The sequence below is a fragment of the Perognathus longimembris genome, chromosome 3 (genome assembly GCF_023159225.1).
Source record: "Perognathus longimembris pacificus isolate PPM17 chromosome 3, ASM2315922v1, whole genome shotgun sequence".
NCBI classification, from domain to species: Eukaryota; Metazoa; Chordata; class Mammalia; order Rodentia; family Heteromyidae; genus Perognathus; species Perognathus longimembris.
In genome coordinates this window covers 44,098,157-44,115,368 of record NC_063163.1, presented here as the reverse complement: position 1 = coordinate 44,115,368, position 17,212 = coordinate 44,098,157, and the positions used below count along the sequence as shown (strand labels likewise).

The 17,212-nt window shown below is 38.3% G+C and overlaps 1 protein-coding gene across 1 annotated transcript in view; it reads left to right on the top strand.

The window, feature by feature from the left end:
- The first annotated feature begins 3,791 nt into the window (after window positions 1–3,791).
- Window positions 3,792–17,212, top strand: part of LOC125347590 (phosphatidylinositol 3,4,5-trisphosphate 3-phosphatase TPTE2-like) — a 181,098-nt gene continuing 167,677 nt past the window's right edge. The window contains 2 exon segments of the mRNA XM_048340593.1: window positions 3,792–4,584; window positions 6,437–6,572. Coding sequence (XP_048196550.1) covers window positions 3,792–4,584; window positions 6,437–6,572 — 929 coding nt within the window.

The window sequence follows — 17,212 nt, the reverse complement described above, 5'->3', positions numbered from 1 at the left end:
TCAATCTCGTCCTAGACCCTTCTACTTTCAATTTCACTTTCTCTTTTATATCAAAGTCCAATTAACCACATCATTCAGACAACTCAGAGCATTTGACATAAACCAGATAAACATACAAAAGTGGCAAGAGTAAAAGCGGTTGGACAAATCTGGAGAAGCAACACTACTAAGAAAAGGAAGGGAGGAGAATTCCACTGGGGACCTAAAGAGAAAGAGAAGGAGTCATTCCTATAAGTCTTCTGTTTGCCACGTTCTCAGTTCAGGCCTGATGTCTAGGAGGAATTTCTCCCACCTGTTTGGAGGAGGTTAGAGAACACTTACACACAGACCACATACAAAACACTTGACATAAACCCAAATCGCAGCATGGTAGCAAATTGTTCAAAATGCAGGTAACAGGCTATGCACGGAGCAGACTACGCATGGATTTCTCCAAAAAAAGTCTGTCTCCAAAAATACCTGTACCGAGGAAAAATTTACTGAAGTTGCAGCACGTGGTGAATTGTTCAAGATGCAGGTAACAGACTATGCATGGATCCAAAAAATTGTCTGTCTCCAAAATGTCTGTCCTGAGGAACATTTTACCCATATGGAGGTCCGGAATGTCTCTCACAGATCCCATTGGCAGCGTGTCCACCAAGGCTCTTTTGCCAACCTCACACACACATGCATCCTGCAGGCCACAGTACACATGCATATTGCAAATGCCTCACTCAACTTACCGGCCGGATTTTCACAACCCCTTGGTAGGGTGTTATGATGAGCCCCCACTGAAATGCTCAAGTTCAGATGCCCTGAAAGACCAGACCAAGACCAATGCAAGCAGCAAAAAGAGCGTTTATTTCGAGCAAGCGTGGTCCTCCACACACTCAGCACGCTGGTAACACAAGAGGCCCTGAGAATAGATTCAGCACAGGTTTTATACACTCTTTGGGGAAGGCAGGGACCTAGCATACATCTTAGCATCTTTTAACAAATCAACACAAACCGCAGGAAAATTAAAAAATAATTCTAAAGCATGTTTGGTGCATTTGGCAGCGGGAAGGAATCTGGAAAGGGTCATTGGTCAAATCAAGGGACTGACGCATTTAAAATTGATTGGATAACAATAGCCCCCTCATCAAGTGGGCTAAAGACTTACAAAGAAACTTCTCTGATGAGGAAATGAGAATGGCCAATAGACATATGAAAAAATGCTCTACATCACTGGCCATAAAGGAAATGCAAATCAAAACAACATTGAGATTCCATCTCACCCCAGCAAGAATGTCATATATCAAGAAAACTAATAATAACAATTGTTGGAGGGGATGTGGCCAAAAGGGAACCCTACTTCATTGTTGGTGGGAATGTAAACTGGTTCAGCCACTCTGGCAAGCAGTATGGAGATTCCTCAGAAGGCTAAATATAGAACTCCCCTATGACCCAGCAGCCCCACTGTTGGGTATCTATCCAAAAGCCCACAAACAAAATCACAGTAATGCCACCAGCACAACAATGTTCATCGCAGCACAATGTGTCATAGCGAGAATCTGGAACCAACCCAGATGCCCCTCAGTAGACGAATGGATCAGGAAAATGTGGTACATATACACAATTGAATTTTATGCCTCTATCAGAAAGAATGACATTGTTCCATTCGTAAGGAAATGGAAGGACTTGGAAAAAGTTATACTAAGTGAAGTGAGCCAGACCCAAAGAAACATCGACTCTGTGGCCTCCCTTATTGGGAATAATTAGTACAGGTTTAGGCAAGTCATAGCAGAGCATCACAAGGCCCAATAGCTATACCCTTATTAACACATAAGATGATGCTAAGTGAAATGAACTCCATGTTATGGAAACAATTGTTATATCACAGTTGTAACTACTTTCAAGGTCCTATGAATATCTGTAGCTTCTAATATTGATGATGTTCTTGTATCACCTTCCTGTGGTTGTACCTATACTATCTCTGTAATCTTATCTGAGTATATTGGAAACCGTGTTTACTGGTATTAGAAGTAGGAAATTCAAAGGGAATACCAAATTTGAGAGACACAGGGTAAAAAAAGAGAAATAACTATAAAAGCAATACTTGCAAAACTGTTTGGTGTAAGTGAACTGAACACCTGAGGGGGGAGGGAAAGGGGGGAGGGAGGGGGGTATGAGGGATAAGGTAACAAACAGTACAAGAAATGTATCCAATGCCTAACGTATGAAACTGTAACCTCTCTGTACATCAGTTTGATAATAAAAATTTGAGAAAAAAAAAAGAACTAAACTCTAGTCATTAAGTTTTCTGACAGGTTAAATTTCCTACTTTAAGTTGAACTTTTAAAGGTCAACAAACTTCTAAGTTAAAGTGTAGCTATTCAAAACTGAAAATAAATTTAGAAAATCATATGGTGTCTGACTATGGGCTTTGTTTCTATCTTTTAGTGCGTGTTCATCTGAGACCTCATTAGGAGTTGGGGAAGAACCCATAATATGGTGAGATCTAAGTATACATATACTCTCACTAATATATACATATACATATTTACATACACATGAAAGCATATTCACACAAAAAAGGATTTAGAATCATTGGCAGTACCAGTGACAATGCAGTGTCTTTGATACTATTTTTCTAAGGTTCTTTTGTTGTAATATACATAGGTACTTTCTGTCTTAGTTGTCTGAAAGAACAAATGTCATAAGAGTGCTTCTTACTCCTAAATTGTGGCAGTAGCCACAAATTCTAAGAGAACATGGTAATGTCTGCATGAGGCAAGAGAGGAGAGAATTAGAGTTGACACCAGTGAGCAGGAAAACTGGCATCCTTAGCAGAGATAATGGAGTTAATAGACCTGGTACGTGTCTCTCACCTCCAGATCTCTGCCACATGGGAGGCTCGTGCCCCAAATTCAAACTCAGTATCATGGTGAATGGAATCCCTGTCCTCCCCTCCATCCTCCCGTGCAAGTCAGGAAAAAAATACCTAAGAGACGTGAAAAGTACAGGGATGTGGAAGGGCTTGTGGAAATTAGAGAAGATTGATGTAAACCTTCAAATTCAGTTGAATTTCAAAATAAATTTAATCCAAAATGTGGGTACACATATTAGTTGCAGTAATAAAAAATTGAACTTGAATTTTGATTTTCAACACTGTTACAGTAACACTTCAGTGAAGACTTCAAAGGTTTCATTGTCTCCAGCTGTCAGATAAAAGAAGGCAGTACTTTATACAAACTTTCCTTTTGATTAATGGGAAAAGCCGAATCATTAAGATGCTTTTATTCAAATCAGATTTTACTAAAATGCCTTACCTGTAAGGTTCATTTACAATCCCAAATGAAACTCACTTTATCTGTTGGATGTCTGTCTCAAGAGATGACTATTAGAGACAAGAGACCCATTTACTTCCCATGTTCATCCCTCATGTCTCTCGTTTCATTGGTGTGGGATCAGGTCTGGTCAAGGTATAATGACTTGTCCAGGATTCCACAACTTGTTCATGGAAGAACTGACATTGGAAAGCAGCTCCCTTCTACCACATATGCTCTGGTTGATGACTTCAAGTTTGATTCTTCCCTAGTATCAGGGTTAGTACTGTATGCTCAAGGGAAATACTACTAAATACCCCAAACATGGTATTTGTTTATTTGTTTTCTACATATATTCTGGATGTGAAAGGAAAAACACATGAAATGGAAATGTAAACATTTCAGTTGTGGGTAGAAAATTTGTTATAAAACTGCTGAAGAATTTTCTTTTAAATTGAAACTTATAACACAATCCGGAGAGGCCAACATGGCGGCGACCATGAGATGCCTCGGTGGAGGCATGAAAAGAAAACAAAAAAAGGTGCCAAAGAAAAAACACCCGCTGGAAAACTAGACGAGATAGAAAAAATAAAATCATATCGTTACATGGAAGGTGAACCTGAGGATGACGTCTGTTTAAAACCCTTATACCCAAGGCAGATATATGAGGTGGAGAAAGTTATCCACTTACTGAAGAAATTTCAAATTCTGGACTTTACTTATCCAAAGCAAGGTGTTTATCTTGATTTGACATTGGATATGGCACTTAAGAAAAAGAAAAGAGTGGAGCCATTTGCAAGTGTTATCAGTTTTCCATACCCATTTGCTTCAGAGATGAATAAGGTTGCTGTGTTTACAGGGATTTTGGATGATGAAATGCATGCAGACTTTTATGTAGCTGTTCCTGAAATAATGCCTGAGCTTAAGCCATTAAGGAAGAAACTGAAGAAAAGATATCCCAAGTTTGATAGAAATTCAGTTGGCTGAGACATTCCCAAAATGCTTGAATTATTTAAAACTGGAAATGAAATTATAGTAGATGAAGAAAAGGAGCATGTTCTCAGCACCAAAATAGCAACATTGGACATGACGAGTGACCTGATAACTGCCAATCTGAGAACAGTTATTAATGAAGTCAGTAAGCATAGAGCATTGAATTTGGGTCCCTTTGTGGTTCGTGCTTTCCTTCGTAGTTCAATGATTGAAGGCCTGCTGCTGAGGATGGACCGCTTGTTGCCTAAAGAAGCTGAAGCTGAAGAAAAGGACAAAGAATCTGAAGAAGTTGAAACTGAAGAAAGTGACAAAGAGCTGGATGCTGATGGCTCACCCCCATAATCTTAGCTACTCAGGAAACTGGGTTATAAGGATGGCTGTTCATAGTCAGCCAAGGCAGCAAAGTCTGTGAGACTCTTATCTTCAATTAACCACCAGAAAAACAAAAGTAGAATTGTGGCTCAAAGCAGTAGAGCACTAGCCTTGAGCCAAAAAGCTCAGGGACAGGGCCCAGGCCCTGAGTTGAAGCCCCACAACCAACAACAAAAAAGGGACAAAGAAGTTGCCTATAAGAGCTGATATTTGAAATTCTTTTTCAGTGGACTAAGAAGGAACAGATAAAATTATAAAACAATTATTCTAAAAAAAATTGAAACATACTTAAATTGATACTTATAGAGGTCTTTGCTTTTTGGTTAAACTCATAGCATGTGTTAGAAAGACAATATGTGATTGATTTCATTTTTATTATTTTTTACAGTGATCCTAAGGAAATTATGGATTTGGTTATAACCTTTTAGGTATGTAAGATTCTAGAAGTACAAATAATGAAATATGTATAGGACATTTGATATCAATATTTGTAATGACAAAGTATCTGAAAAAGAAAGTAAAAACAGAACAAAAAGAATTTTCACAGTCAAGGTGTTGCAACATACTCCGTTTGCTGCTTCTTAATATAATCTAACTTACCTTGGAAAATTGGCTTAAGCTAAACTGCAAAGAAATGGCATTTGTCTAACTAATGGTATATTGATATGTTTTTTCTACTTGTGCAAGTAAAATAATAAAGCAAGCATTATAAACCTTTGTAAGTATAGATTGCATTCTATCAAGCACCTAATACATGTAATTACTCAACCCTGGAAACATTTTACAAAGGCTACTTTTATACATGAGAGGATGAGTTCTTTAAATTTAATAGTATTTTGAGTTGCAATTGTAGCACAATACTTTGAAATCTATTGAATTTATCTATAAATATGCAAATAATTGACTCAACTAATGGGAAATGTGCTTAAAATATGTGTGAGTCAGGCTTAGCAATGCTTAGAGTTCAAAACTATTTATGGAATCGAGGTATTTTTCTTGTGCCCATTGCTGTACTACAAGTACCCAGGAATATATATAATCATGGACTCATTGAAAACCTCATGATAAAAGAAAAATCTTTCCAGTCAAAATGGCACTGGAGTTTAGTACTGGGCCTCATGCTTGCTGGACAGGCACTCTACTACCTGAACCACACTTCCAGCCCTTCTCGCTCTGGCTCTTTTGACTTTTCACTCTGACTGGCCTGGACTCCGATTGAGGTAGCTGGAAAAACAGGCACACCTGGCTTGTTCTGTGGAAATGGGGTCATGAGAATTTTTGCTGGTGCTAGCCTCGGCCTGTGATCCTCCTAAGCCTCCGGAGCAGCTAATATTAAAGCTGTGAACCACTGTACCCAGCCAAAGTCAGCTCTCAAGGGCTTAGATCAGTCATGACTTCTCTGAGGTTTGACTGTTCTTTACAAATTACTCCGATGAGTGGCATTTTATTTATTTACTATGAGAAACTGATAGCTGCTTCTTATGAAATTCTCAAATTTACATGGAGAGACTTGTGATTTTATTTCAGTTTTGTTCTCCCTTGCAGGATTGTTCTGAGATGCCTACATAACATCCAGGGCATTGGTTTGCTGGGAAGGTCATTTGCTCATGACTGTTTCTTTGGAGTAAAAAAACGAAGTGATTTCTTGAGATCCTACTACACTGTAATTTTTCCTTCTACTGACATTTTGATATCTGAAAAATGGCTTCAATAACTGTTTTATTAAGGAGAAAAACCCATTGTTTTTATTTATTTCAGAATATTTGGAATTCTCCTGCTTTTAGGGGATGTAGTCCTGACTGCTGTGGACAGTCTAGTCCCTCAGGATATAGTTGATATTCCTTTAGAATACAGAGTGATTTCACTGGCGATTGTTTTGTTTTTCCTGATGGACGTTCTGCTTCGACTATACATTGAAGGGTAAGTTTTATTCTTTTTTGAAGACTACATCTACTTTGTGTTGTTATAAGACGTGCACTAGAATCTTGAGCCAACTAGCTCAAGCCCACTGTTTCCCTTAATTGTGTACATTAAACTCTTTTTAAGTTATTAAACTCCTTGCTTTGCTGCCACAAAAAAAGGAGCCTAAGATAATTAGCAGGTCACCCAAACCAAATGTGTCCCTCTTTATCAAAATAATCCTTCTAGAAATCTTGGGCCACATATAAAGGTCGATCCAAACCCAGTTTTTCATTCACTAGCCTTAATTCGTTTTTATATTGCAACTGACACTGACAATAATTCTAGAAAGCACCTTCAGTAGCTTAAGGGGATATCAGAAAAGGGCCAGGCAATTAATGTGTTGACATGTATGCTAAGAAGAGGAACATGTACGTGAGGTCTAAATATTAGTGCTCTGATTACAACTTGAATCTCAACTAAGATTTGATGGCATATGAAATACTAGCTCATACATAGCCATTCATTAAAATGGTCATTTCATTCCCTTTTCTGCTTGCCGGCTTTCTGAGAAGGCGGGTGGGTGGGACAAGCCTGGCCGCCCAGGCTGCCCTAGGAGTTGGGGACTGGATCTCCCACCTCCCTTTCTCCAAGCACTTCAGAATGCAGTCTGCGTTCTTTCCTGATGACTTTTCAATACTCCTGCTTTTGAGCTAAGGAGAGTTCACTGCCACGTTAGTGAGAGCCTGAAAAAGGCTGCCTCCCAGTTAGAAGGAGGCCCAGTGCTCACCTCTGTTCTGTGGGAGCCAGTGTTGGAAAGGAGAAGGTGGTGGATGAAAGTCTGTCTTTGTCCCAGGAAGGACGCATCAGCCCCTTAGCATTCCAGTGTGGGTACAAGGCCAGAGAACAAGTTCAGAATAGCAGTTCCTTCCCCCCTCATAAGCTCCTCATTACACTTGAGTCCATGGCTCTAAGGGTGTGACACACTGAGCTTGTTCCACAGCGCTGTGCAGTCCCACTTTTCTTCCTCCATACACGGGAGAAGGCAGTGCATGCCTCTTGTTAAGTGGTTTGGTTATGCCTCTTCTTTATTAAGCTTAAGTTGCCACCATATCTGCAAGTATATAATATTTAAAATATAATAGTTATAAACATTATATAGTTTTAGTAAAATTTATGTTTAAATTAGTTTTAAACTGAAAGAGGCTATACGAGCCCCCTTGAGTAGGAAGTTACCCAAGCCCCTCTCCCTCCGGGACACGAGAACAAACCCCCCATCCTGTCATCTATTGTTATCTGGACTTTGCAGTTATCTGGACTTTGTAGCCTGCAAGCAGTCACCCAACCCCACCTTGAAGGGAACAAACAAAAGGCGTCAGACCTGTTCAGGAAATTGTGTCCAAAAGGTCACTTCCCCATTCCAAGAATCCGCGCGCACATGCAGCTTGGCATGTATCCCTTAACAGCCCAAATTAGGATTCCTTAAAATGATTGGTAAACGTATGTGACTCAGTGTAAAATGATTGGCTGCCTGCATGCAGACCACGATGTGTTACTTTAAATCTATAGGTTACAAATGCGCAGGCTTTAACCTAACGGATAATAGAGTCCTATATAAGGTCCCCCTCAGAAAAGCTCGGGGCTCTCAGTTGCTGACTGGTTTATGGTCATGTCTGTGGGCTCGAGCCTGCTCGAATAAACCCTTTGCTTTTGCATGAGAACGTCTCTTGGTGTCCTCCATTCCGCGGATTCGCTTCTCGACCCTTTCATAACTTTAAATAAAATTTAATATATAGTACATATAAACTTAGTACTTGAGATTTTTGCCTATTATTATATTTCCCCTTAGTCTAGTCTAGACAACGCATTTTAAATAATCCATTAAAGTAAAATTTCAAATGAAGACAAATCAAATAACTTGTGCTTCTCTTGGAGAAGGTAACCATATTTTTATTATCTTTTACAGGAAAAAAAGCATTATTTTTCTGACACACTTAACATCGTAGACACATTCTTTGTTGTCGTCACTTATCTATTGATGTCAAGTATATATTTCTTGATTCCAGAATTTTTAAAGCTGTCCCAGGGTATGAAATATATAACTGAGATGTTAAAATGTTCTTTTCCTTCATCCACTTTATTTTTTTTCATTTTCTATGGCTTTAATCTTGTATAGTGAACTGATTTTTGTTTAGTTTCTGTACCAAATAAGTTTCTTGAAGATAAAATATTTACGAATGGGGACATGAGTTGATTAGTACGGTGCCTACTTAGCCTGTACAAGGTCCTGAGATTAAATTCTGGTAGAACAAAAAGAGAAGAAAGAAAGAAGGGAACATATTGTTACATAACCTGAAAACTATACCATGAAGGCATTTAAGGCCAATACAAGTGTATGCATACCTTTACTTAGATATAGGAAATGGAGCATTTAGTGAAGGAACTTTAATTCATAACATTTTGAACTTCTCTCTAAATCTCCATTTGTATTTCAACTACAAACTAACTACATTTGAAGTCCTACCAATCTAGGTTTTTCCTGTAATCTTGGGAATACTTACTTGAGCCTGTGTAAAAAGTCTGAGTGATTCCAGTCATCATTCCCTAAAAAACAGTAAATGGAAACCAAAGAATGTGACATACATGCGAAGACATACCAGGCATTTTGCTGTGTCATTTCAGTAGAAATGGAAACTGTTTAAGGCAAAGTTATAGCAGTAAGGAATTAGAAAGTATAATGTATATGAGGGCTTGGTGTCTGTGTATGTGCCTCTCTATCTCTGTCTCTGTCTTTCTCTCTCTAAATGAAGTAGAAAAGAGCACATTTTTACTGGAATGTAGATGCCAGGGGGCTTTTAAGTGTATTTATTAGAAGTCAAATAAGTAGATTATGTCTTACCTTCATTTCCCAGAGCTCCAATTTGGTCTCCAAGTAAATGTGTAATGTGATAGGCTTTTGGAAAATCACCATCATTAGGCAACTTTAGCATCACTTGAGAACTTGCTATTGTGAGAGGAAAACACCTCAGGCTCTCCCTTTGATTTGCAACTTAGGCTCTGGAAGTAGCCCAGTCTGTTGCCTGCCTGATGTGCACATAGTGGCTATGGGGAATCAAGGAGTACTAGGGAAGTTGTTGATAAGTTATAGTCACTGTTGATTTGTTGTACTTGGTGGAGTGACCATTCAGTTGATTTGGTTGAAAAAAAATATTTTCCTCTGTTCTCTGTTGTGGCCTTTAAATTTTTTTATTTGGTTATTTATTTTAAAATGTATTGTCATTATAAAGGCGAGGGGTTACAGAGGGGTTACAGTTACATAACTCAGATAAAGAGTATGGTTTGGGATAATGTTACACCTTCCCCTCTCTCAGTGTTTCCTACTCATCCTCACTTGCAAGTTGCATAGCTTATTTTCAACATAGTGTCTAGTGTTCACCCTTTGTCCTTTCATAGCTGTGCCCCTTTACCCTTCCAAAGACAGACAATCAAACAAGACAAAAGAAAACAAATCAAATCCAAGAACAAAGAAAAAAAATCTCTATATCCATTTCCTGGGGTTCATTTTGATAAATATTATTTTATATGATCATAGGCACATAGACATTTCCCCCATAAGACTAGCCTCCATTGGTCTCACTGTGTGTAACTGTGTAGAGTACTGTGATTTATACTCTCCCAGTGTATTTTAGATCTAGCTTCTGCATATGGGAACACACATACGTTGTTTGTCTCTTTGCACGTGACCTACCTCACCTTAACATGATTATTCTTGCTCCATCCATTTATTTCCCTGCAAGTAACATAATATTCTTTCTGATAGCTGTGTAAAATTCCACTGTGTATAGGTACCACATTTGTTTGATCCACTCATTTATTGCAAGGGCTGTTTCAATAACTTGGCTGTTGTGACTAGTGCAGCAATGAACAAGAATGTGCAAATGTGTTTATGCTATCCTGATTTGTGATGTTCTGGGACACTTCAATATCTTATTTGTGAATTTCAATATTGGATTTCTAAATCCATCTGGGTTTTATTTTGGTACAAGTTATCCTATGAAACTTTGAAGCACATTTATTTATCTCACCTCCCATTCTCTGAAGTGTTCTTTCTTCCTCCAACACTTGATGCTTTAATTTCCTTTTTCTCAATTTCAAGCCAGCAAACATGCTTCCATAGTATACCAGTATCTTAATTTTATGATAGTCAATTTCCTACCATACAAAGGTGTGTGTGTGTGTGTGTGTGTGTGTGTGTGTGTGTGTCTGTGTGTGTCTGTGTATTTTACTGTTTATTTTCTGGAAATTCTGTTAGCTTCATGAAGTTTTAAATAATAATTACTGTTTCCTATTTTTAAAGTTATGCATATGTACATATAAGCATACATATACCCATGTATATGTATATATATATATATACATTTCTACACAAGAAAATGTAGTTCAGATAAAAAGTCTCCATATTACTAAGAACTATTTTAAAATATGAGTTACCTTTGTCTTTATTGCATGCCACAATTATAATTTTCTTTCAATTTGTTTATCTACATAGAGGTCGGTAAACTAATAATCAAATAATTGTTTTAACAATACCTCTTCTGAATTAGACTAATATACTTACCATATATATATATATATATATCACTTACTGTAAATTATTTCAAAGAGATTTACTTAAGTTAATTTCTTTCTCAAATAACTTTAAACAATGTGTATTTACAGCAGTAAGCAATGTGTATTCATAAATATTTGTTAAACCATGTGGATTTATAGGTAGTGTATTTGTGGTGTTTAAAAACATATTAAACATTGTGTTAGGGGCTCATTTATATGTTTTAGAGGGTGTTAGAAAACTATCAGCAGGTTCCATTCCCTGCATGTCCACTAGAAAGTACCAGAGAAAAGTAAATAAAAACAAATACCATTTTAGGTTACTCCTATAAGTGCAAGTTTGTTCATGTTTTACATTGGATATATAGGACATGTGTCTGTCTTTTTCAGGAGGTGGTCCTGCTCCTGGACACCAAGCACTGTGGCCATTATGTCATGTACAACCTCTGCAGTATGTACATGATTTTATAATTTTGCTATTGTAGATAGAAAACTTGTAAGAAAGTGATCCCCTTTTATGTTTCACTTAGTCATAAATATTTAGTGGTGGGAAGTTAGATGAAAAATTCTTATTTTGTACTGGTCCTGTTTGGCAGGAAAAGTTAGCTTGATTGTAAGTTCCGAAGAGGGAGGCAGGTCAGTGAGACCAGAGAGGCAGAGACATCTTTCTCGGGCTGGGAATATGGCCTAGTGGCAAGTGAGCTTGCCTTGTATACATGAATCCCTAGGTTTGATTCCTCAGCACCACATAGAGAGAAAAGGCGAGAAGTGGTACTGTGGCTCAAATGGAGCAAAAAGAAGCCAGGGACAGTGCTCAGGCCCTGAGTTCAAGCCTGAGCACTGGCAAAAAAAAAAAAAAGACTGATAGTACTTCTTTCTTTCATGTCATATGTACTAAAGACAGTTGAGCAAATGTGTTTTCTAACACTGGAGTGGGTAGTGATGAGATCAAGACAAAAGACAGGAAATGACAAAAACCAGTTGAAACCAGAATATTCCCTTAGTTTCCCATTGTTTCTGTCTTGATTTTGTTTTCTCCTGTCTATACATTAAATGACTGTTTTTCAGGGACTTGAGCATTTTAGACAGCGCCATTGACCTCCGCTCCATGGCACACATATGCGCTGGTAGAATGAGTAGTCTGCTAGAAAGTTAAAAGTGAAGCTTATGAAGCAAGAGGGTGATTTTAGATTACCTGAGGTGAACAGACCTGGAGTCCTTCCCTAAATCCTTCAACTTTCCTTGGCCTCTTTGGTCCCCTGGCCTCCCTTCCTCCCTCTTAGGGTTTTGGAACCTTGTGCTGTTTATCTTAAGAATCATTGCAGAGCAACAGGAGCTTCCCAGAAAGCTCCATTTGAAGATAGATAAGGAATTCCTAATAGAAAATTTGAACTTTATTCCTAACTTCTGCATGCTTAGGCATAGAAATGTGACATGTATGTTATTTCTTGTAGGTGAGGAATCTTATGATCCGACATACTTTCATGATCTGGTAAAAGGAATCAAGATTAATGATCATAACGTTCCCACCCTTGAGTAAGTTTTGTGTCACACTGACTGTCAGAAGAGTACTAAACTCATTGGGCTTGAATTTTGGAACTAGTTTAAGCAACTACAAATCTTCTATGTGCAATCAGGGAAATGATTATATTTTCCAAAGAAGTCGTGGACTGGTTGGCCAAAGGTGCTGAAAATGTCATCGCAATTCACTGCAAAGGAGTCAAAGGTAATAATGCTTTTCTTTCTGTTCCCCTTTTCTAAAGAAAATATTGAAGAGCTAGCAGGGGGTGCATTCTACTATTCAGTAGGACTAATAGGGTAACATTTTTAATATTGGTTTTAAGGCTGAAGGAAGTATAAAAAAGAAATAGAGACAAGGAAGGTAGTAAAAGGGGGAAGAATAATGAAGGAAAGAAAGAAAACAGAGCTAAAGAAAGTTGAGCATGTTTTCTGTGATTACTGATTATTTGTGTTTCTTCATTTTTGATTTTTCTACTTTATATGTCATAGTATAAAGAGTATCTAGTTTCAGAATGTTAGAACACTTTTAGTTCAGTTTTTTTTTCTTTTTAGCGGACAGAATTGTACATATATAATATACAATATGATATTTTGATGTTTCTGTATATTGGTAAAATAGCTAAATCAGTTACTTAAAAAGACATTACCTGACAAACTTATACTTTTCTCATTGTGCTTTTAACTTGCTCTTTCCTTATGACTAGTAACATTGAGCATTGTTTCATGGCCGTTGTTTATTGGCCACTTACATGTTTTCTTTGAGAAATGTCTTTCCAAGTCCTTTGTCCTACCCTTACCACCTTTGAATCCTTGGAGGTTTTGAGGTACTGTTGGTTTGCTTAGTTTGAGCCCAGGGCTTCCCTCTTCTTAAGGCCTTCTACCACTTGAGTCACACACCCACTAATGCTAAGGCATCTTTCTCACAGACCTGTAAAGATTCACTATGAAACAAGAGGACTGGAAATATGGCATAGAGGTAAAGTGTTCGCGTTGTATACATGAAGCCCTGGATTTGATTCCTTAGCACCACATATATATATATATATAAAAAGCCGGAAGTGGCGCTGTGTCTCAAGTGGCAGAGTGCTAGCCTTGTGCAAAAAGAAGCTAGGGACAGTGCTCAGGCCCTGACTTCAAGCCCTAGGACTGGCCACAAAAACAAAACCACTATGAAACAAAAGATAAATCCTAGTTGCTATTCGTACCTGCTATTTATCTTTGTTATGTCAAATAATCAAATACTATATAAATCTGAAAATGTCAAACTCAACAGAATTTTAATTTCCTAAAGACTAAATGGTTCAGGAAGATGCCATCTATTATCCAGCTAAGTTCAGTTCACGCAGGGCCGCTATAAAACACTGGGGGAAGGCGTCTAGAAAGAAAAATCTAGAAGGATTACCTATCATTATTCTTATAAAAATTTTTTCTTTATTGTTAAAGTGTAGTACAGAGGGATTACAGGTTCATATGAAAGACAGTGAGTACATTTCTTGTTCAACTTGTGACCTCTTCCCTCATTTCCCCCCTTCCCCCTCCCCCTTTCCCTCTCCTCCCAAAAATTGTGCAGTTGACTTACACCAAATGGTTTTGTAAGTATTGCTTTTGGCGTGGCAAGGATTCCATATCTTGATTTCTATGACCAATTGTAAATGACAGTCTGTTGGTGATACAATAATAGTTATACACCAGTCCTGACATTTCCAGCTGGGAGAACTCATCATTGTCTAACATGAGAGGTTTAGTGATGGATGCTTGACAAATGATCACAGAACGTGTCCTTCAGGAGAAACAGGAAACAGGAACAGGCTGAGAGGACACTTAGTCATCCTGTAACTGCACTTATTCCCAGCACAGGCACGTGAGTGTCCCCCATGTTAGTGCATATGTAATTGCTAAAAGAGCTTTTCCCAAGTTTCCTTCCACTAGTAAAGATCAGATGTGCAGAGACCCACAGATGTCCTCCAGAACTGACATGTTTATAGTCAGTGAAGCTGAGAGAAGCAATAGCCAGTCATCTCATCTAGCAGCCAGCTTCTCATCATAGCCAGTGGTGGCTTTAGCCTCCCTTTGGAAGTTCTTGGTTACAATAGTGCTTTTAAACATGAGTGGCCAAGTGCAAAAAAATGTTTAAAGGATAGATCAGAAAAGGTTATAATTCTCAGGTAAAAGGGTATATGTGGAATTATATAAAGCAGCTTATTCAAAATGTGCAGATGATGGTAGAAATAGAAAAGGCAACACTTTTTAAACCTAAATTTTGTATGATAGAACGAAAGACACCTGGCATGGTGGAATTAGCTATTTTCATCACTCTGCACGATAAGCAAACAGTATTGTACACAAAGGTTCTTGACGGGAAACACTATGGCTAAAGCAGAAACCAGATTTAAAAAAACTGGAAGACAAATTTTAGGGTAGGCTAACTAGAGAAAGTCATTCTTCAGCTGAACAGGAACTAAGTCTAATGTCTTTAACTAATGTCTTTGATGAACTAATGGGAAACTAATACAAGTAACTGCTCTCTCGTGTTAAAAGTGCGTCGATCTTAATTAAGAAAATTGGTACAGGCATTCTTAGGAGCCTTGGTAAATTAGTGATTGTGGCATTAGTGTTTTGTGAACGGCACAGTATTCTCTCAGGTTACTTTAAAAATGGCATTTCTTTGAACAAACAGAAAGATTGTGGTAAGATTTGAGAGTTAATTGGGAATTCTGTACAGATATACTGTATACAACTGTAATTTACTAGAGTCTTAAATATATTATCTAAATTCTTTTATTTAGGAAGATAGACAAAATAGAACTTTATCATTGTCTAAATGAATTTGTTGGTAGCTGAAGTGGTCATGAGAGTGAAGATGCCCAATTATGAGAAAAGTGTCACAAATAGTTTGTGATGAAATTTTAAAATGTCATCATGTCCTTGGCTTTGGTCATAAGTATAAAAAATAAACTATATAAATATATATTGGCTGTCAAAAAGGTCACCTGAACTAACTTCTGTGCTTTCTTAATGAGAAATGTTTTCTATTTATCATGCTTTTGTTTTTTACTATCATTATTTTTAATTTTAGTTGTACAAAAGAAGTTACCATTCAACAAAGCAGTTTATGAATACAGTGCCGCTTGATGAATGTCATCCCTTTCAGCATTCTTACCTACCTCTTCCAACCCACCCCTTCCCTTGCTTTTCTTATTCTTAGGTTATGTATTGAATTTTGCCATTTAACAAAGCACTAACATCTTTTCTAGGGAGAATAGGGACAATGATTTGCATCTGTCTCATTGCAACTAGGGTATTTTTAACAGCTAAGGTAGAAAAGATATTACTGCACTCTGTCTTACAGTTGTCAAGTTTGCTGGTTCTGAAACATTCCTGGTAAAATGTTTTTAAAAAATTCTTAGATAGTTCACTTAAGTGAAAGCCTCGATTCATGCTGCCTTGTTTAATGTGCAGTTAGTAATTGGCCATTTTCTGGTTCTGGGCCAGGTCTACGGTGACAGCAGAAATGAGGCACAAAGTGAAGGGAATGCAAAATTTATAATATCTTAGATATGCAGTATTTTAAAGTTTGTGTTTTTATCTTTAAGGAGTTGTACAAAGGCGTTGCCATTCAAAAATGTGGTTTATGAATGCAGTGCTTCTTGACCAATGTCATCCTTTCATCATTCTCCCTGACCCTCCTAAACTCACCCCTTCTGTCAATTTACTTAATTTTGTAGGATATGCAGTGAATTTTTTGACTGTGGAATGCAGTGTTTAAAAAACAGGAACCATGGAAAGGGTAGGCATTTGTGACTCACACCTGTGATCTTAGCTACTCGGGAGTCCTAGAAGAGGAGGATTGTGGTTTTAGGATGGCCTGGGCAGAAGAGGTCATGAGACCTTTCCTCAAGTCACAGCTGGGTGCAGTGGTGTGCATCTCTCACCCCATGCTATGTGAGAAGTTGAGAATGAGAGGCTCACATACTCAGGCCAGCCTAGGCATGAAAGGCCACAAGACACCAGCTCCACACAGGGATGCCTGACACCACGGCAAGCACCTGCCGTCCCAGTGATGATGGAGAAGACTGTAGTAGGTGGAGCGTAGCTCAGGTGCATAACTGAGTGGTAAGCAAGCGCTTATCCTAAAATTAACCAGCAAAAAAAGGGTTGAGGGCTGGGGATATGTGTCAGGAACTGATGGATCCCTTTCTCCCTGATCTCCCGGGGAAAATGCTTGATCCCCAAAATCTATGAAAGATCACTCGGCCTTGCCTTCTGCCGGCAGAAGGCTTAAGCATACTCATGGAAGTACACTAAGTTGAGGAAAGGTTGCTGAAGCCTCCCCTCCCCCAATCCCCTCACATGTCAGGAGCGGAGGCAGAAAAAGGCATCAGGGAGACACTGTGATGGTTGAATGAGTCTCAAAGGATTTAATTGGGAGGGGGGCTTAGATAGCGGTAATGGAGGGAAAGGGAAGGACTTGGGCCAATGGCTAAGATGAGCTGCCCATCAGGTGATGTCATGAAACTTCCTTTGTGGGCTGG